Raw genomic sequence first — 21,502 nt, 5'->3', positions numbered from 1 at the left:
TACACTACATTTACCCTTTGATGCATTGGTTGTTTTGACACATACATAACTAGAGGGTGCTCTTTACAATCTGCGCACAACCCTTCTGAAGCCTCTCTCTCCCCCTCTCTATCTTTTTCTCTCTCTCTGATTTCGTTCTGCGAACAAGAATATTTTCTGTAATGCTCCCATTCAAAATGCATTGGTTTACATTTCGTTTTGTGGAGCACAAGCATGTTTCAGTTTTTGAGGAGGCCTGCTTAAAAAATCAGAAATATTGATATATATATATATACAGTGGGGCAAAAAAGTATTTAGTCAGCCTCCAATTGTGCAAGTTCTGCCACTTAAGAAGATGAGAGAGGCCTGTAATTTTCATCATAGGTATTGTGGCAGCCCGTTTCCCCAAGTGTCGGGTGCCCGGTAAGAATAGCGCGGAAAGCAAGGATGAAAGCCGTTGTCGGCGTTTATTCAAAGGAGTTCAACAAAACAAGAACGGTAATAGCGAGCTAGAGTCTCCGCGAGCCTCGTAGTCTCTGGGGCCTCCGTGAGCGCCTCCGTGTCGTTCTTATCCCTGCTCTCCTCGAGTCAGTCCTCCGCTCCCCTTTTAGAGGTCTGCCCCGACGTGTCCTCCCTCCGGCCAGGTGTCCCTCATCCGGCTGATGGGGGTGAGGGGTGTGTTGCTCTCTGCCGCCGGCTGGTGGATGGCGGCGGTACACGCCCTCCACCACAAACCCCCGGACCCTCCCGGTGGGGGCCGGGATGCCACAGTATACCTCAGCTATGAGAGACAAAATGAAAAAAAAAAATCTAGAAAATAACATTGTCTGATTTTAAAAGAATTTATTTGCAAATTATGGTGGAAAATAAGTATTTGGTCAATAACCAAAGGTCATCTCGATACTTTGTTACATGCCCTTTCTTGGCAATGACAAAGGTCAAACGTTTTCTGTAAGTCTTTACAAGGTTTTCACACACTGCTGCTGGTATTTTGGCCCATTCCTCCATGCAGATCTCCTCTAGAGCAGTGATGTTTTTGGGCCACACGGACTTTCAACTTCCCTCCAAAGATTTTCTATGGGGTTGAGATCTGGAGACTGGCTAGGCCACTCCAGGACCTTGAAATGCTTCTTACGAAGCCACTCCTTCGTTGCCCGGGCGGTGTGTTTGGGGTCATTGTCATGCTGAAAGACCCAGCCACGTTTCATCTTCAGTGCCCTTGCAGATGGAAGGAGGTTTTCACTCAAAATCTCACGATACATGGCCTCATTCATTCTTTCCGTCATACGGATCAGACGTCCTGGTCCCTTGGCAGAAAAACAGCCCCAAAGCATGATGTTTCCACCCCCATGCTTTACTGTAGGTATGGTGTTCTTTGGATGCAACTCAGCATTCTTTCTCCTCCAAACACGACGAGTTGAGTTTTTACCAAAAAGTTATATTTTGGTTTCATCTGACCATATGACATTCTCCCAATCCTGTTCTGGATCATCCAAATGCTCTCTAGCAAACTTCAAACGGGCCCGGACATGCACTGGCTTTAGCAGGGGGACACGTCTGGCACTGCAGGATTTGAGTCCCTGGCGGCGTAGTGTGTTAGTGATGGTAGCCTTTGTTACTTTGGTCCCAGCTCTCTGGAGGTCATTCACTAGGTTCCCCCGTGTGGTTCTGGGATTTTTGTTCACCGTTCTTGTGATAATTTTGACCCCACAGGGTGAGATCTTGCGTGGAGCCCCAGATCGAGGGAGATTATCAGTGGTCTTGTATGTATTCCATTTCCTAATAATTGCTCCCACAGTTGATTTCTTCACACCAAGCTGCTTACCTATTGCAGATTCAGACTTCCCAGCCTGGTGCAGGTCTACAATTGTGTTTCTGGTGTCCTTTGACAGCTCTTTGGTCTTGGTCATAGTGGAGTTTGGAGTGTGACTGTTTGAGGTTGTGGACAGGTGTCTTTTATACTGATAAGGAGTTCGAACAGGTGCCATTAATACAGGTAACAAGTGGAGGACAGAGGAGCCTCTTAAAGAAGAAGTTACAGGTCTGTGACAGCCAGAAATCTTGCTGGTTTGTAGGTGACCAAATACTTATTTTCCACCATAATTTGCAAATAAATTCTTAAAAAATCAGACAATGTGATTTTCCGGATTTTTTTTTTTCATTTTGTCTCTCATAGCTGAGGTTTACCTATGATGAAAATTACAGGCCTCTCTCGTCTTTTTAAGTGGGAGAACTTGCACAATTGGTGGCTGACTAAATACTTTTTTGCCCCACTGTATATATATATATATATATATATATATATATATATATATATATATATATATATATATATCTGCGCACACCCCATCTGAATCATCTCTCTCCCTCGCTCTCTCTCTGTGTCTCTGTGTAGAACGAAAAAAGTGCTCTGGGACACGATTCAATGGATTACCATTTGTGCACACAACATCATGTGATAACGGGTTGTAGCCTGGCTATTGCCGGACCAAGCTCAATCGTAGATTACATATTGGTCTTGGGAGGCTGCTTTCATTTTCTTCAGCACAAGAGGCGTGATTGACGGGCCTATAATGAATCTGTACACAATTGGCGGCCTGCCGTCACTTCCCTGTCATCATTGTGTTAAACCAGCCAATAGTGCACCAGGGGGAAAAGCCAGCTTGGTGATTGGCTCATGCAAAAGTGTATCAGAAGCAGAAAGAATTTAATTGCTCTTCTCCAGACCCTTCTGCAGGGCGAATTCAGATCGCCGGCAGAATGGGCTGGGGGAACCCAGTCTAACCGGGTTGGATATAAGACACATGTTTTAATTCCAGAATATCAAAAGCAGATTGTAATGACCGCTGTCTGTGTAACTTTGTGTGTCTGTTTGACAGATTTTTCGGATCCCTCGGACTGAAAGAAATTGACAAATGTAACCAAAGATCCACTTGATAGGACTGGAGATCCATTGCCTTGGAAATTACCAACATTAAGAAAGTTCTTTGTGTGCTAAAATGAAAACGGAAATGGCGATGCCAATAAGGGGAATTAGTTTGTGTTCATTTGGAATATTATGTTTCCTTTTGAATCTGAACAGTTTGATTGATTCAGCTGCTGGATACGTGCTGAAGGACTGCAGGGTCACAAGGAACACACAGGCCATCTGTCAGAAGAACAGTTTCAAAGAATTTCCAAAGGACATTCCAGCAAGTGTCACAAGTATAGACCTCTCTGAAAACAACATTTCAAAACTAAATAATGCAGATTTGAAAAATTTAACAAATCTGTTGCGCTTAAACCTGGAACGCAACTTTATCTCCATAATTGAACCTGGAACTTTTGTGTTTCAAATGTATCTAGAGGTGTTGAATTTAAACAGCAATAAGCTTTGTAAGCTAGAGGAGGGTATGTTTGATGGCTTAGCCAATCTCACAGACTTGCGTCTGAATTTCAATAGCATCTTAACAGTAGCACCGGCCTCTTTCAAGTCTCTGAGCAAACTTAGGTTTTTGGGCCTAGGCCATAACAAACTGTGCAACTTAGCGAACATCTTTAAACATACACCGCATTTACAAACCCTGAACATTCCAGCAAACAAAATTTCCAATTTTCATTCATGGGAGCTGTCAAATACGTATACAGAACTTGTTTCACTTGATTTGTCTCTAAATCAGCTCATGGTCTTTAGCCTCACTGCAGATATCTTTCCCAACCTCACAAGCTTGTACCTTGAGGAAAAGGGTATTAAGAATAGTATCGTCTGGGAGGTGAATGACACATCGTACCTTAGTGGCGTGTCCAAACTAGATATCAGTGGGGTTCACTCCTCCTTAGGACTGCAGGAAGTTCTAGAGACATTTAACTCCTCACTGATGAATCTGACGTTAAACCATATGTATAACAACATAAGGGTTCTCATCAATATTTCCTGCAAAATCCCATCGCTGACCTCTCTTGAAGTCCGAAATAACAGCATCAAAGTTATTAGATCAGACATGCTGCACTTGTGTACTAATCTTAACATATTGGACTTGGGGACGAATGAGATAACTGACATCTCTGACAATTCGTTTCAATCTCTTAGGAAGCTTAACATTTTAATGTTGAAGTCTAACCGTCTCACATCGGTCCCCTATGCCGTAAGGAAAACTCAAATCTCAAAACTGGATCTCAGCCTCAATAACATCATTGTTCTTGGCTGTGATGATTTTGCCAATATGACCCGTCTCAGTATTCTTCAGCTTAATGGCAATCATTTGTGGACTTTAAATGACTGTGTTTTCAAAGATTTGGTCAGTTTAACGACCTTAGGCTTGCAAAACAGCAGCATTTATCAATTAAACGGTGCCTTCAAAAAAAACATGCCAAAACTCCAAGTGCTTAATTTGTTTGAAAATCAACTCATTCATATAGATCAGGGAGAATTTAAAGCTTTGAAATCCCTCAAAAGTCTGTCATTACAAGGAAATAAATTAAAAGAACTTAATAAGGGGAATTTTAATGGACTGTCCAATCTTACATATCTTAATCTTCAATCAAATGAAATAACAAAAATTAACAACGGTACTTTTAGTGATTTGAAAGCTTTGAAGACATTGAATTTGATGACCAATCACCTTAAATATACATCGGAAGAGCGTATTGATGATCCACCATTTGCTGAGCTTTCACAACTGGATACATTGCTTATTTCAGTTCAACGCAAGCGACTTAAGAGCGCCCTCCCACAAAACTTTCTGAAAGGCCTGACAAATCTGTCGGTACTCAATATCAGAAGTATGCAACTTACATCCCTGCACCCACTCACCTTCAACTATACTCCTAATTTGAATAAGCTTTATTTGTGCTCAAATGATTTCACAGACCTTCCCGACAATTTATTTTCCCCGATTCAAAAACTTAAAAGTCTTTACATTTCACGGATAAACCTGAGGTCTCTCGATTTTCTGCTCCCTGCTAACCTCACAGAGCTGGAGTTCTTGCAGGTGAGGAAGAATGCCTTTTCTGTGATTAGAGAGCCAGTGATGCTGTCTCTGTCAGCACTTAAATACCTGGATATGCAGGGTAATAGCTTCACCTGTAACTGTGACAACGCATGGTTCCTCCGATGGGTAATCACCAACAAGCAAATACAAGTGTATGATGCGTACAACTTTGAATGCAACTGGCCTCCAAACCTCAAAGGAAGAAAACTCTTGGAGATTGACGTTGGTTCTTGTACAGACGACACAGGCTACATCTGTTATGTTTCAACGGCATGTGTGGTCATCATGACCATGGCAGTGTCCTTCACCTACCATTTCCTGCAATGGCATCTGGTCTACGCGTACTACCTCATGCTGGCGTTCCTCTACAACTCCAAGCACAAGGACAAGCGCGCTCATCAATACGACGCCTTCATCTCCTACAACGCAAACGACGAGGGCTGGGTGCTGGGGGAGCTGCTGCCCATGCTGGAGGACGAGCAGGGCTGGAGACTGTGTCTGCACCACCGAGACTTCCAGCCAGGTGAGGAGCCCTACCCTGAACATCCTCTGCACCTCCATTAGCATACATGCTAGCCTACACTATTTCATATATCGTACATGCCAGCGGATATGCAATTAGATACAGTGGCGGCTGGTGATCAAAAATGTTGGTGGGGCACAGTAATAGACAGGGGGTCTGGGGTCTGGGGTCCGGGGTTCCCCCCCCCCCATAAAAAAAATTGAATTTAATAGATTTGATTTCCTGTATTCTGGTGCATTTTGGGGATGGCCACTACCTATTTACCTACTATTCATTCAGATTCATAGCCTACATCCTGACTTGCAGGGCCTGGACAAGCTTACACTGCATATACAGACCTACTTTATGGACCATTCCACCAGCCTTTGCTATTTGACCCATTGTTGTTATTCTGATATTGAGACAAATCATGATCACTGTCCTATAGCGTCCATTTTTTGTGAGTCTCAATAGTCACGTTTCCATCTAAAAGGTGAAGTGAATCTTTAGAAAGTTCGCAAAAAATAAATTCAAATTAGGTGCATTTCCATCAAGTGGTTGGAGCGGAAAACGACACACATTTCAGGGCTTGTCGTATCCTTTTGATAAAATCCTCTCTTAGGTCCTGATATATAGTGGAATTGCGTTTTTTTCCATCTAAAATAGCTGTAATATTTTTTTCTTCGATGAGAGCAAGGAAAAGTTTCACCTCTTCAGCGGTCCACATGTATCTATTATTCACATTGGCCATCTGTTCCATGGACGTATTTAAAGGATACATTGTACATATTTATAATTCGAAATTCGTTGCAGCCTTTATACCCCATATACTCCAGGGTCTATAGCATATAACCGCGTTGTCTGATTACAGTTTAATTATTTTTTAACAATTTACCAGCTCTCGTTTTGAAGACTATTCACCTCGCCATTCGTTTAAATGGGAATCGCGACGGTCTATATTTTCAACATAAAGTGTACATATTTATAATTTGAAATTCGCCCCAGCCTTTTATACCACAGATACTATATATAACCACGTTTTCTGATTACAGTTTAATGCATTTTTCACAATGTACCAGCTCTCTCGTTTTGAAGGCTGAACAGACAATTTGACTGGAATTACTTAGTAGGTGTCCATATATCAGGGATTAATGGACACGGTATAATTAAAGGATATGCAAACATAGACATCCTATATCATATATATGATATAGGATGTCTATGTATACAAATGCTTAAAATATATACAAGTTGATGTTGGCAGGGTTGCTATGGCCGGTCGTTTTGCGGAAATCGGAAGGACGTTGTCAGTCCTGTGTGTTCAATGTTCGTTACGTCACAGCTGTTTCGAAACGTGTTTCCATCTCCTATTTTGCGCATTTACTCTCTTTCGCATTTCTCAAAAACCACCTCACTTTTTTGCGAATTAGAGGATTTTTATGCGAATTTTAGTGCTTCCATCACAGCTTACTGATTCGTTACTTCAAAATTCGCATAAAATCAGGGGGATGGAAACGCAGCTAATGTCTACTTCAAATGCAGTTAGAAATATGGGACAGTTGCTTCATTTTTTTTAGATGCTACAGGCCGAAAGACTAAATTAATATGTAACTTACTTGCTCTTTTATAGTATAACATTGCTTGGGGAGCCCAATTCCTCCACTGAAAAGGGCGGAAAGTGCTTACAACTCTCTGCTAGTTAGCGATGTATCTCTTCTCTACATGTAGTTGTGTTGTGTGAATGCTGCTGAGGGAGGTAGCCTATTGGATTTATTCGCTGAATTGTCCAATCATGTGGTGATAACAAAAAAGAAAAGCGATACCATTGGCCTGGGGCGCACACTGGTGCGTCCCGAGGGTGAATTTTCTTGCGCCAATGAAAAGCTGTCTCTGCTTGATAGACAGCAAAAAGTTAGCGAGCTTACATTGACTTCAACGTGGCCGGTGTGAGTACCAAATGTGTTCGGCTGCCAGAATGGTTCGGGGTCCTGCGCTTACAGATGACGTATCGACACTTGACGTATCGACAAAAGCCAACGGACAAAACCCGGAAGGGTTGTTTATAAACGGTGCTCAATCAGTTTTGGTTTTGAATTCATTGAACGGAGCCCGTTCTCTCACAAAGCCATTGGAAATAAGTCTATAAGCGCTGATGAATGCATATTTTTATTTTCACATATGTTAAAGTAAGGATTGCCATTGTTAAAGTTAGATATTAAGACAGTATTTTCTGTAATGACAAAAGTACAGGATTAATATTTTCTATATACATTTTCTAGTTTCTATTTACTGAAAATGAAGAGCTTGGACAGTCATATGATTGATGAGATTTTATTTGCTCATACAAAACAGAATAAATAAGACAATACATACAACTGAGGAACAGCTAAATGTAAATCCATAATAAACGGCATGTTTAGATCCCATGTTGAATTGAGGATGAATTCATGAATGTGTTCATATTAGATATTCATCCTAGTCCTTGAATATTGATTTTTTTTTTAATGATTTTCCAGATGTTCACTGAGTTGTATCCTTGCCTATACAACTAATAACAATATAAAATGTAACATTTTCCTCGTTTCCACTAGGGGTATCTTTGCTCTACAATTTAACAAACATCTGTAAAATAGTAAAAAATTCAAGGTAGGCCTATAAGAATGTATATAATTCATGAATATATCCTCAATTGGCCGTGGGATCAAAACATCCAGTTTTTTATGGATTTACATTGAGCTGTATGTGTGTATGTGAATTGCAGTGTATGTGTTTGGATACACACACGGGCACACACACTGACATATTTGCATATTATTATATATTTTTTTATTCATGTGGCCTGCAGTGGCGATATCGCACAGGTGTATTCCCACAGGCTCTGAAAACAACAGTCATCAAGCCATATCTCCACTCCTCTCGACGGGAAGGGGGGGGGGGGGTGGAAATGCCATCTGAAAGAAGCAGAGGTGTGCAGATGTATTTATCTTGAGACCTTCAACTTCATACAATTAGTCTCGTCAGGGATTTGTATCCATATTTACAATTTAAATGTACCTATGACCTTGGACGGCAGATGTCATCACAGTACCCCCCGTCGTAGCTGTCGGAATATATTCCTTCCAGTTTGCCTCTTTTCCCTGTACCAATATATCCTAAAACAGAAAAAAAGAACAACTTCTGGCATTCTGGAATTTATGTTATCACCTCCCGTTCCAGTAGTCCGTCTGTTTATAAGGAGGAATGGGTGTTTTGTCAAGCAAGTAGAGAGTGGCTAAGTGATACTTGAGTTATATTACGGCAACCCGATGCCGTTGCCATAAAACGTTGCTGCTTAAAGTCCCTATTATCGAAGGTAAGAACCTCTGCAGACTTTGTAGAGCCGACCACATGCCATGCAGGTCCCAATACTGTACATGGTGTAGAACTCTGCTCTGTAGTTGGCGGATACTCTACACCATGTAGTGACGCCTGTGACAAACAAAGTGTAAGATGAAATAGCACATTTATTTTTATAGAGCAGTAAAAACATGTATAGACCCCACAGGACATTACATTATTATATTCAATTAGGATATTGTACACTGATGCACCCTTCACTGATGCACTTACTGTTGAGCCAAAGAAAATATGCCTGTCTTTTGAACCTGTCAGTGGACACTATGTTCCTGAAGGTGGAACACACCAGAGCCAGAGTTGGGTAAGCTTTATCTCCCTCTTGGAGTACCACCTCAGTGAGGATGTCAGACAGCACTGACTTTGGCAACTGTAAAATAGATGTCAGGCAAGATCAACAAGATTTCATAGATAACACAACAACAACACAGTTTCAAACGCAATGGGGCGTTTAAAGCTTTTTGCATAAGGCTACAGCAATTTCAATATCGAAAATTATATGTAAATTGATTATAACACATCCCCATATATGCCCATTTGGTTTCCACTACCACAAAAACATATGGGATGTAAAGTGTTTAATTCTTTATCAATGTCCTTTAAAGAGCTAAAGAAAGCAGTTGATGAGTTTTAATAATTTAATAATTACAGCACTAGTGAAGTAAAAACAATTACCTCCGAAATGAAGCACCGGTCGGACTTCTCAGACTGAACCTTTGAAGGATAAATAAACTCTTATTGTTCAATTACATAAAAAAAAAAAGCTTAGTATGGATAAACGATGTACAGAAAGATTGATATTGGCATGTATGTTCAAAACTGCATTTCTTCAAGCATGTCACCTTATGTTCAGTCTTTCTGGCCTTTGGGACCCTAAACACTGGCTCCAGCAACCCTGCGAGCAATGCTCAGGCCTCCTTGGTCCAGTATGCAAGCCTCCGTCCGTGGCTTTTTGGTGAGATAGTAACATAATAGTTAAACCTATTTATAAAAAAAAATGTATTTAAGAAATTACTTTTAAAGTTCTGTCGAACCCATCAATCTGGAAACGTTCCATCAGGGAAATGCACGACCATTTCCTGATGTCTGCCATGTCCAGCTAAAAGCAATGGAAGAATATATGCATTAGGTTGAGTACTAATTGTCATTTTCAGCCAATAATCAGTACTTTATAACTTCTCTGCTCAACATTAAACATTTTGCATGCAATTCACTGTTTCAAGTAAAGTCTCCAAAACTCAATGTTAAAAAGAAACAACACAGTGGTGTTGGTTTTATGTCTCCTTTCTCCCATAAATAAAATGCTGACCTCGGTGAAAAGAAGTGGAGCATCCGTGCATATGCAGAATGCATACTGTAAAAGGGAAACATATGAAGTTATGAAAGTGTCAAAGGATACCAACACACCTTAAATAGAGACTACATAAGATATTTACCATCAGCATGAGGACACCACAGTAATTGCCAGTGGTTTGGCATGGGAAACCCTGTAAGACATAGGCAAGGCAATATCACTGTGACATGGGCTAAAGGAAAATAAAAACATGCATATGCAAGTGCATGAAATACTAAAGAACTGTACCTTGATGTCTCTGCCAAGCGTAGTTCTCCACTGGCCTGGGGAAATGCGTTGTGCTAGATCTCTGTCAAGATCAATCATAATTATACTGGTATAAGTTTCACTTTTTAGGTTTTCCTTACATTCTGAAATACCATTGCAAGCAAAAATAGCATTTATAGCCACTGAACAGGGCTAACCTTGAAAATGGCCTTTGAACCAGGCTTGATTATATTTCATAGTATCCGGTTACTATGAAATCTGTACAATATCCATAAAAAGCCACAGAACAGGGCTGATAGCTGTCCTTATGTTACAAAACCTAAAAATGTCCTGGTAACCACTGTCACCAAACCCTTCAGGTTCTAGAGAGTCCAGCAAAATGAGCTCCCTATCTGCTGGTTTCATGACCTGTAAACCATTCACAGAACAGCTCAAATCACAAACTGTTCATAATTAGGAATGAAAACATATACCAAAACTGCAGCTAATTTTTACTTCACCGGTTGAGTAGATCTATAATAGACTCACGCAAAACAGATAGTGGTCTGCTTTCCCTGGCTGTCGGCTCCAGGCAGGGAGGAGGATTAGGTCCTTCTGCAGCAGGTCACCCTAGCAATTTGAACACATTCTTGGGCATTTACTGTTGGTCAGTCTCAAGCAACACAGAAGCTTGCAGGAAATAATGACGTACTGGAAGACCAGCCATAGGGTCCACTGTTTTGGATTTCCATGTTGGAACCACATAGGTATCCACAACGTGGATGTCTTTTCCCTGTATTGATTGAGATTAAATATTCATAGTAATAAGTGCACCACCAAGGGGAAACCTCATTACAAAACTGTTAAAATGATTTGGAAAAAAATACAATGTTTCACAGGTCAACAAATGAAAACGCCTCACATGTCTTCGGGCGGCCTCCGCCACGAGTTTAAAACATGCGTTTCCAATCTGAAAAGAAAAGTAACAAAATGTACTTTTGAAATAATTTCTAACAAAAAATCCCTACATGTTAAAGCTTCACTATGCCTACATTGGATTCCATGTTCCTCGGAAGGCCCAAGCTCCAAAAATCTTCCCTGGTCAGGCAGACATCTCCCTCCTTGACAAGCATTTCCCCTCCAGGTCTGCTTATGTCAAGTGCATAGTTCAGCTACAAATGAAAGATTGCAAAACATACTTTAAACCAGAGAAGAAAACATTGAAAAAATATCCCCTCCATAATTGTGTAAAAAATAGACATCTATACCAGCATGTCCTGAACAGGATGTCTTGTTTTTAAATAGACCACTCCAGTGGAGGCATACTTGTGGTCAGTGACACATTGGGTCGAGAAAGCATGCTCAGGCTTGCAGGAGTCTAATGAGAGGGATAATGTACTGTGCAAGAAAGTGTATTTGGAATAGAGATTCAAAGTGTTCTCATATTAAGAATTATAATACCTCTGAATGTAGGCCTAACGAAAGGCTTCAGCTGAGAAACATTTGGCTTCTGTTTAAGCTCAACACCTGTCTTGCTGGTCAGTCGCCACACCCTTGGAGGACAAGGAGGACATTATGTAAGGCCCAGACCAGTTGTCCTCCAGTTTTCCCCCTTTCCGACCCTGCTTCCACATATTGGCCTTCATGATCTCATCCCCATCTTTGAAAGAGAAACTCTTTTTCCTCCCCTTTGCTTGCTCAAAGGCCTTCTTTTGCCTTTGTTGGGCCACCTGGATGTTCTCGTATATCTGAGAAAATTATGAAATGATTGTAATGTAATTGTCACTTAAAACTTAATTTCAGGAGCAATTGAGATATATATATATATTGCCATTTTACCATCACCTTTGCATGCAGATCTGCCACTTCTGCAGTGTGTGCCTCAAGCTGTTCGTCGCTTGTGTCACAGGATGTTAGAGAGTCCCCATTTTTCTTCACATTAACCACCCCAGGGGAGCGAGGGTGCCTCCCGAAAAGGGCACAATAGGGTGTGAACTTGGTTGATCTCTTAATTAAAAAGGGGATATAGTATTTTATTGAAAATCTGTCGATGTTGAATATTGTTTCCATTTGCAGTCGTTACCTAATATTACCTGCTTTGAGGTGTTGATACTCGCAACAATTCCCCTTAAATACAGATCCCAGTCATTCTGCTCTTCCCCACAGTACTTGGCCAGGGCTGACTTTATTGTCTTATTTGTCCTCTCTGCTTGTCCATTGGACTGTGGGTAATAGGCTGAAGTGATGCAGTGTTTCACACCGAGCGCTGCAAACACCCCATGGTTGAGCTGCAATGCATTAGTTTATGTAAATTAACTTGAAAGATAGGATTCAATGACAAATATTCTATGTCACACATACACTGTTTTATAAACATAACTGTACCTCATTAACAAATTCCCGTCCTTGGTCTGTAATAATCCTGTCGACCAGACCGAAGTCGAGGAGGATATTTACAATTTTTCGTGACACCTCAACTGCTGTTTTGGAGCACAGCGGTTTTGCCACAACCCACTTAGAAAAAAGGTCTGTTGCTGTCAGAATAAATCTGCAACATAAAATGCATGTGATAAATATAGTAATAATCATTAATAGACATTCCATCCCTGTCACTAGTTTTCCTTTAAACCAAATCTTTTGCATTGATAATCTTAAAATGTGGTTACACATACATCAGCCATGCAAAAAGCTACCTTTTGCCTTTTGCGGTAGTGGAAACGGGACCAATTAGGTCAATTCCAAGGACACTCCATGCCTTGCTGACATTAATAGGATGAAGGACAGGGGCAACCGTCTTCATCACTTCCTGACGCTGACAACGGGGACATTCATCAACCTTTAAAGCAGTGAAATAAAGTTCCATTAAGATCTACTGGTATCATGGTATTACATAAGTATGACAAAGCAAATAACAAGTTCTCTGTATATTTGTTGCAATTTAAGGAGGTTACAGGAGACAGATTAAAATACTTCTACAGAATGTCTAAATTTAAAATAAATCCATCTCAATTCAGTCTCATAACTCACCTTTCAAAAAGTCCAAAAACTTACCCATTTCTTAACGTCCTCTCGCAATGTTGCCCAGTGGTAGGATGCCTTTATTTTGTCCATTGTCCTGCGCCTCCCTGGATGACCTCCAGTGCCCAGGTTGTCATGGCACTCCCGGAGGACATCACGAGCCCGCTCATTAGTGCACACCACCAATCTTACATTGTTTTTGTGCCTATAATACAACTCCTCATCTGATGCAGCGGGAAAAAAAATTCACTTAGAGCTGCCCTGACTAAGAGTTTTCCATTTAGAATATTCCCTCTCATTTCTTTTGTATAACAACATTACTAGTAAAACCAACAAGTTTTTAGTCAACTATTAGGGGGCAGCCCTACTTCATTTATGAATGTGTATGTACAATATGTGGTTAGGTAACATTATGACAACAAGTAGCTTCAGGAAATCTAGTGAAATTGCCAAGTTACAAATAAAGGAACTAGATGGAACTAGATGTTTTGTACTTGGATGTTTGTTTAAAATAGAAAAAGTGTAACGCATTTGTCATTGAGAAAGTTAATATTTTAAACATCTTTGAGCATTTCTACATTGTCGTGTTATTATGTCACACATACACAAGCAAAATCAAACGATAACATTCTGAGGAAAAAAAAAAGAAATCAAATGGCAGTAAATAAGAAATATATTATCTTGGTGGCAAAAAAACAATTAGCTTTTTTTTTTAGCACAGTTTAAAGTATCTGTTCGATGTGAAATTCCAACTCGCAACAATGCGCAAGTCGAATATGGTTTCATAAAACAAAATAAAATGCAAATGTTTTGGGCAGTACTTGGAAGAAAAAAGCAAAGGAATAGTGCCAATACAGAATACTTCCGATAAACTGGCTCAAATGTGCATTTGTGTTTGACACACTGTGACTTACCTTTCAGAAAGTAGGTCTTTGAGACCCTCCTAATGTTGGCCTTCCTGCTCTCTGGGTTTGGGGCGGTTGTTGTTAAGCTGTGGTATGTTTTTAGATTGAGGTAATGCTTGACTTCAGTATAAAACCCTTCCATTTCTGTGAAAATAAATGAAATAAACAAAGAGAAAGGCAGTTTTCAGAATTAAGGCCAGAAAACAATTAATTCAATGGTATTAGGTTAAGGGTAATTATCACCTACAAAAGCCCCCCACACACACACACACAACTTCATACAAATTTAGTTCATTTTTAAAATTTCTATCTATTTTATTTATATTGTTTTTGCTTTATTATAAGTTGGCTGTAGTTATTTTGTTTTATTTCTCAAGTATGCTGCTTCGAATAGTTTGTGGCGTGTTTAGTCACATAAAAACGCCTCTTTAATTCATAGATTAGAAAAGAAAAAGAGATCGTTAATACAGTACTTACCTACAGAGCGGAAAAACAGGTCAGCGTTTTAGTATGCGCATGCGCATTTAATGACATCGTTTACAGGAAGTGCGTCATTATTGCGCATCTAGGACCCCCGAACCGATCTGGCAGCCGAACACATTTGGTACTCACACCGGTGCCCCTGACTTGGAGGAGGGCTTTATTTCGAATGACCAATAACTAGCCTAGCGCAAATCATTGACATTCAGACACATTTAAATGGTTGCTGGCAGTGACAAGTATATCACACAATTAAACGAGGATAAATGCTATGTATTTTTGTTGATTTATTTCGTATTGATAATAGTTGATTAATAGTTGGCAGATATATTCAAGTGAATATTTCACGGAGGGGCAGCGCCCTAGCGCCCTCTATTGACCAACCGCCACTGATTAAATATGCTCATGAACATGCTAGGGCGATTTTTCCTGGCTGAGAAATGAGCCTCTTCACCCCCGGGTGAAAACAATAAGCATGATTGCTCTGTGTACAGTAAAGGCAAGGTTACATTATACAGAAATCAATTAATTTCCTGTTATTTATGACCATTTGATAAACAAAAAGATATATTATGCTAGAGTAAATTAAACCCCATTCAACAAAACTGATGAATTAAAAATGGTATTATAATGTAGGGAGGATCAGCAAATTGCATTGGTGGCATTGGTGGACAGGTCAATTGACTGGTCCTTACTATCACAACCACAAATAAAATAACAAGTCAAATGAATCCTATCATCCCTCCTCCCACTTCTTTTCCTCCCATTCTTCATCCTTTAATTTTTGCCTCTCCCAATCCCATTTATCCATTTAAAAATCTCATTCCTGACTTGATGCCGTTTTTCGCCCTGTAAGAGTAGGAGTGGTCTGTGAAACTAGAGGATTGTGGGGCTTTGTATCTTGTCTCATGCCAACTGGTTATATTCTACTCACACTCTTCTGTATGTCCAATATAAAAAATTGAATGTGGCGCAAAACAGGGTTTTAAATTTGAACAGATTTAGTTTGAATCCGCACTACTCAGAGATTATTATATTGGGTTTGACCCATTCTGACATGTGTGTATTTCACCTATTTGTATTCATTCCAAGGCTGCTCTGGCTTTATATTTATAATTTCTTTGCAGATTGAAAGACAAAAGAAAGATAATCTTATTTTTTTGTACCAACAGCGACGGCTCCTGCATTTTCTTAGTTTGTTGGTAGGTTTTATATTTTATGAATCTTTCTCACAAACTTGTGACCTATACACAGATAATTGGGCAAGAACTTACATTCATGAAATATAAAACTATAAGACTATAATCAATGGTTAGTTTGAACACATTCAAAATAAATCTCTTAGATTCACAGAATATTATGATTTGTTGAAATGTAAATAATTTAAACGACATTTTGAATTATTTACATGAAAACCAATAATATACGTTTATTTTGAACTCAGTGTCAAAGCACGAAAATGTCAGTTTAGTGTTTAGACTATAAACCAAGTCATTATATCTAGTTTCATCCACTTATATTTTAAATCAGTGGTTTTGGCTCCAGAAGAAAATGCTTACAGAACAGAAGGGCTAATGACAGTAACAATGTTACAGTCGTTAGCATGTAAACTAATGAATGGTTAAAAAATGGCTAAAACTGACTGACTCAGTGGTCTCACTTATCAGACTTGTCACTTATATCGTAAGTCTGATGGAAGACGAGATCAAGAACGGTGTGTTTCACTTTCTTTAGATTAATTTGTTTCAACCAATCGTGTTGCTTGAGGAAGCATGGCGTAACTCCGCCCATAACAGTTGTTGGTTTCTGGCCAAGGCTCTGTGCTGTCTCACCCAAGAAGCTCTGAAAAAACAGTCGCTCTGCTGGATCTGAGCTAACTGACTTGCCTACCTGTTCTTAAGCAACTAACATCCGTTTGGCTACTGCGAGAATGGACCCACATGGCTGGAAAAGCTCAATATATTATAACAGAGTTTAGACAATGTATGATAATAATAATAATAATGAATAATGTATTGTAAATAACCAATGCTTTTCAGGCAAACCAATCATGGAAAACATTACAGACGCCATCTATGGCAGCCGAAAAACCATCTGTGTGGTCAGTCGCGATTACCTGGAGAGTGAATGGTGCTCCAGAGAGATCCAGATGGCCAGGTAAGAACCCCAAGTTTACATGCATCCATCGCCCCAGTTAACATGCATAGGGAGCGGTCTACGGCACTCCCGGCTTATTTCTGACCAATTGGGGTAACTTTGTCGCGACTGGTTTTGGGAATCCATATTGGCTATGAATCACAGGTTCTTCAAATGCAACACTTTTGGTGGAGAAATGTCGGAGGGGGGGGAGAAGAATATTGCTTCAAAATCTTTTTTTTCTGCTCTCTCTCTTTGAAACTCTCATATCATCATCAATCCCAATAAACCAACTTTAAGGCCTCAGTAGTGAGGTAAACCCATAGGGCATCTGTCACTCTATTACACTAGCGGTCCAGTTCAACAGTGGAAACATGCTCCCTGCTACAGCACTCACCTCCATTAAAGTACAGATGATCAGAAGGAATACTTGAGTATGGTAAGAAAGTATTTCTATACCAATACAACCATGTGGATGCTAGGTATGGTTGGTGCGGTGCTGGGTGAGGATGGGTGCCCAGAGGCACAATGAGGTCTTCATAGGGGCATGAGCCCAGGCCAGCCTTCCTCTGAAGGTTTAACAGCTCACATACATGAAAAAACAACTCTCCCTGTTTCCATTTCCCAGCTTCCGTCTGTTTGACGAGCAGAAGGACGTGCTGATCCTGGTGTTCCTGCAGGACATTCCCATGCAGCAGCTGTCTCCGTACTACCGCATGAGGAGGCTCCTGAAGAGACAAACCTACCTGAGCTGGTCCCGCGCAAACGCACACCCAGGCCTGTTCTGGGAGAAGCTCCGGCAGGCCCTGGAGACCCAGGAGCACCCAATGGGAGAGCATCTACGGCTCACCGTGGAGGACGGACCCCCCGGAGAGGGACCAGACCAGTAAAAGGCTTACAAATGCTGTGGGGATGGAGGGGGGGGGGGGGGGGGGGGGGATTATACTAGAGACACCTGGGGTCTGTCTCTATGGTGGGAAAGTGAAAGAGTTCCCCTTGCTGGCTTTGTTAGCTAAAACTCTCATTATTGGCTGTATTGCAAAACATCTTCTTATTTGGGTTGAATGTACATCTGGTGTTCATTTGTATGCATTGTGGTTACGGATCCATCGGTCTCGCCAGCCTATAGAAAACTAAAGGTATTTATTTACTTTGGATGTTTTCAAACTATTTAGAGATTATTATCCTGTTGTATAACGATAATGACTGCCACACGTGTTTTTTTCCTTTCTTGGCTTTAAGCCACATGCTTAAAGGCTGTGTTGCAGGGTTTATTTTCCAACAAATTTGTGCAATTTGCTTGTTGGTAATAAAGATTTAAACTGTTATTTATGGTATTTATTGTTCTTAGGTATCACAAAACAGAATGTAATGCGAAAAAGTAGGTAATATTTCAGCGGTTTGCTATTGATTCTCATTTCCCCCAGAATGCATTGCATGACGTCACGTTGGGGAGACACAGACCAAAGCCACATTGAGACCCTTGAGAGTAGAGACTAGTGAGAGGGTGTTCAGCAGATTATACAGATACAAAGATAAATACATAGATATTATGTATAGTTAGTATATGCTACATGTGAACCTCCTAAGATGGCGCAATTTGATTGGTTCGCTATCTCGGGATATTGGGCAATATCCCATGATTGACATCTCAAACTCGATATTGTTTTCATCACAAAATGTCCCCTAATAACAACAAATAAACCTTCGGTCTCGGGGGCTATTCCCCACTATTCACTTGGCCTTCGGTGAATAATTGTTGACTATAGCCTAGATAGATAGATAGCCTAGTCAAGTCTTTATTAATACCAAACTACACAAATCGTCTGGAATTAATTTAGGTGATTCGGCACATTTAGGTGATTCACACAGTATAGACTACAAGACCACACAGAACAAGGGAGACAACAAGTCTTACTGGACATACACAAAATACATCACATTAAAACTAGACACATGCGTTGATAGATAGATAGATAGATAGATAGATAGATAGATAGATAGATAGACAGATAGAAAGATAATTAAATATGTTCTATTATTTGCCTTACGGAGCCAGCCAATCCTGTGCGCGTATTCAAATTAGCCATGTGCGCCTAACACAAGAAAGACTAATGTGGAGAAGTCATACTAAAAACGGATAGCAAGCGAAAGCTAAACCAGACTGTATCAATCACATACTTTGGGTCCATTCTAACTTATGGTAAGAGGCTAGTCTTTAAATCTTTGCAGTGACTGAATGTTGATGATAAAACGGATTGTTTTGCATAAGATGAGTGTGTGTGACTGTGCGTGTGTCCTTTCCGGCTTCGGCATACTGCATGGTTATGAAGGCCTTGTGGTTAGTTGTGGTCTTAGTGAAGCAGCCTAGCCTTGGAGTTGGATAAGTTGGAGTGATTGTGTACGGGCGTGCGAGAGTGTGAGCACACCCGCCTTGGTGATGTTTGGCTTGTTGTGGGCTGTCTGCCAGCATCCGCCGGGTTGGACGATGTGCTTTGTGTATGTGTTCAATGTACATCTGTCTGGTCGTATTTGCAGTAGATTGATAGTTAAATAATGTCACACAACGATCGGTTATACTTGCAAGCACTCCTTTGCAAGTGCACTGATTGCGTATCCGATAGGCTAAGTTAGCCCATAGCTAGCATTATGCCTTCTATTTCTAGATCTTCTGACTAAGTTTACCGGTACGCTGTCACTAGATATAAAGAAAACGTTGACTTTCACTCTGTGCTATTCACTGACAGTAATAAATAAATAAAAGTGTTGTTATGTATGCACTGCTGTGCATTGACTAGCTCCAGCACTCGTTGCTGCGTTGCTAAATGATAGCAACTCTCCACTCATTCTCCTCTGACCATGCATTTAATTGGCTTTGATCAGTTCTCGGCAATTCCTCATTCGCCCTCTCACGTCTGACAGGTTCGAAATGATACTGCTGTGGGCCATCATACATTATTTGCGGTTCTTGCCACCTCTTAGACGCCATAGTTCTAGTACTAGGCTGAGGCTACCTTCCACAACGTCTCCCCAACGTGACGTCATGGCCGAATGGCATTAGAAAACACCCGTTACTGCCAAAAACTACACTTTAATGATACACATATTTTGAGTACTTTATGTACCTATTAATCAAAACTTCCGGTTAACCTGTACGTAGGCCTTTAAAGGCCTACGTGCAGGTTAACCGGAAGTTAGATGATTAAGTAACAGAAAACAAATGCTGCATACAGAAGCCCTTGCATCCTGTTAGAAAAAACTATGATGGATCCAGGTGTGATACAGATTTAATTAAGTTTCTACATCTGTTGTGTAGTAGTAGTAGTTTTCTTTCAATATAAATTGCATTAGAAATAAAATTCTTGTTCAGAGAACTTACATTTTCTGCAATGCACTCGACTATTACACCTTTGTCATATCACTTTTGTCATGTCATGTATATATGTATGCATATATATATATATATATATATATATATATATATATATATATATATATATATATATATATATATATATATATATATATATATGTAGTGCCGGAGGAAAAGGAGGACGTAGGCAGCGTAATAATAACCGTTTTAATCCAAAAACGACAGAGCAGAACAATCACTCGCAGCGCATGGCTAGAACTCGTGCAACTGCATAACCCGTCCCCCTAGACCCCCGTGACTCATAGCCAGTTCCCTCCAACTCGATCAGTAAGAGGGGAACACGAACCCATAATGTAGTCATTACATACACATATATATATATATATATATATATATGCATACATACATACAACTTATGATCTACTTATTTATCTTTTTCAACTCCAAATCTGAAGATAGATAGATGAATGTATGTGTGGACAGAGAGACAAAGAGACGGACACAAAGTGAACCTATCACTGGTGTGTGTGTGTGTGTGTGTGGGGGTGGGGGGGGGTGTGTGTGTGTGTGTGTGTGTGTGTGTGTGTGTGTGTGTGTGTGTGTGTGTGTGTGTGTGTGTGTGTGTGTGTGTGTGTGTGTGTGTGTGTGTGTGCAGAGCCGGCGCTGGCCGTTTCGGCGCCCTAGGCGACTGTGCTACGGTCACTGTTTCGGGGCGCCCTAGCAATTGCTCCAGCGCCCCCTCCCTTCTCCGTTTGTTTCGTATATTTTAATTGACTAGTTAAGGGCGCCCCCAACGCATTTGCCGCCCTAGGCGATCGCCTAGGTCGCCTATGCCGAGCGCCGGCCCTGTGTGTGTGTGTGTGTGTGTGTGTGTGTGTGTGTGTGTGTGTGTGTGTGTGTGTGTGTGTGTGTGCGTGCGTGCGTGCGTGCGTGCGTACAAAACAGTGTTTTGTATTTGTTAAGTTGTATCATTCCCTCTGTAGTGCATTGTGTAACAGCTTGGTGGGCAACACAGGAAATAAAATTCAACAGCTCGACTCGGAAGGAAAAAGTCTGGGTATAGAAAGAATGGTCTTTACTAAAATAGGTCGGTAGTACGGAACATCTCTGGGAGATTGGGAAAACAATCCGGTAGGGAGAAGGCATAGTCGGGAGTAAACGGACAGGAGTGAGAAAACCGGGAACCGTAAATGTAGGCAGGTTCTC

General features: G+C 40.7%; 1 protein-coding gene across 1 annotated transcript; it reads left to right on the top strand.

Moving 5' to 3' along the window:
* Positions 1 to 2,978: 2,978 nt before the first annotated feature.
* Positions 2,979 to 17,813, top strand: LOC307088782 (uncharacterized protein; the record flags this gene model as incomplete). Its single annotated transcript, XM_079754773.1, has 3 exons — positions 2,979 to 5,472; positions 16,827 to 16,944; positions 17,552 to 17,813. 3 exons carry the CDS (start codon positions 2,979 to 2,981, stop codon positions 17,811 to 17,813), a joined length of 2,874 nt encoding a protein of 957 aa, XP_079610899.1.
* Between the last annotated feature and the right edge of the window lie 3,689 nt (positions 17,814 to 21,502).

The sequence above is a fragment of the Pollachius pollachius genome (assembly GCF_949987615.1).
Source record: "Pollachius pollachius genome assembly, chromosome: 17".
Taxonomy (NCBI): Eukaryota; Metazoa; Chordata; class Actinopteri; order Gadiformes; family Gadidae; genus Pollachius; species Pollachius pollachius.
This window is presented reverse-complemented; position numbering and strand designations above follow the sequence as displayed.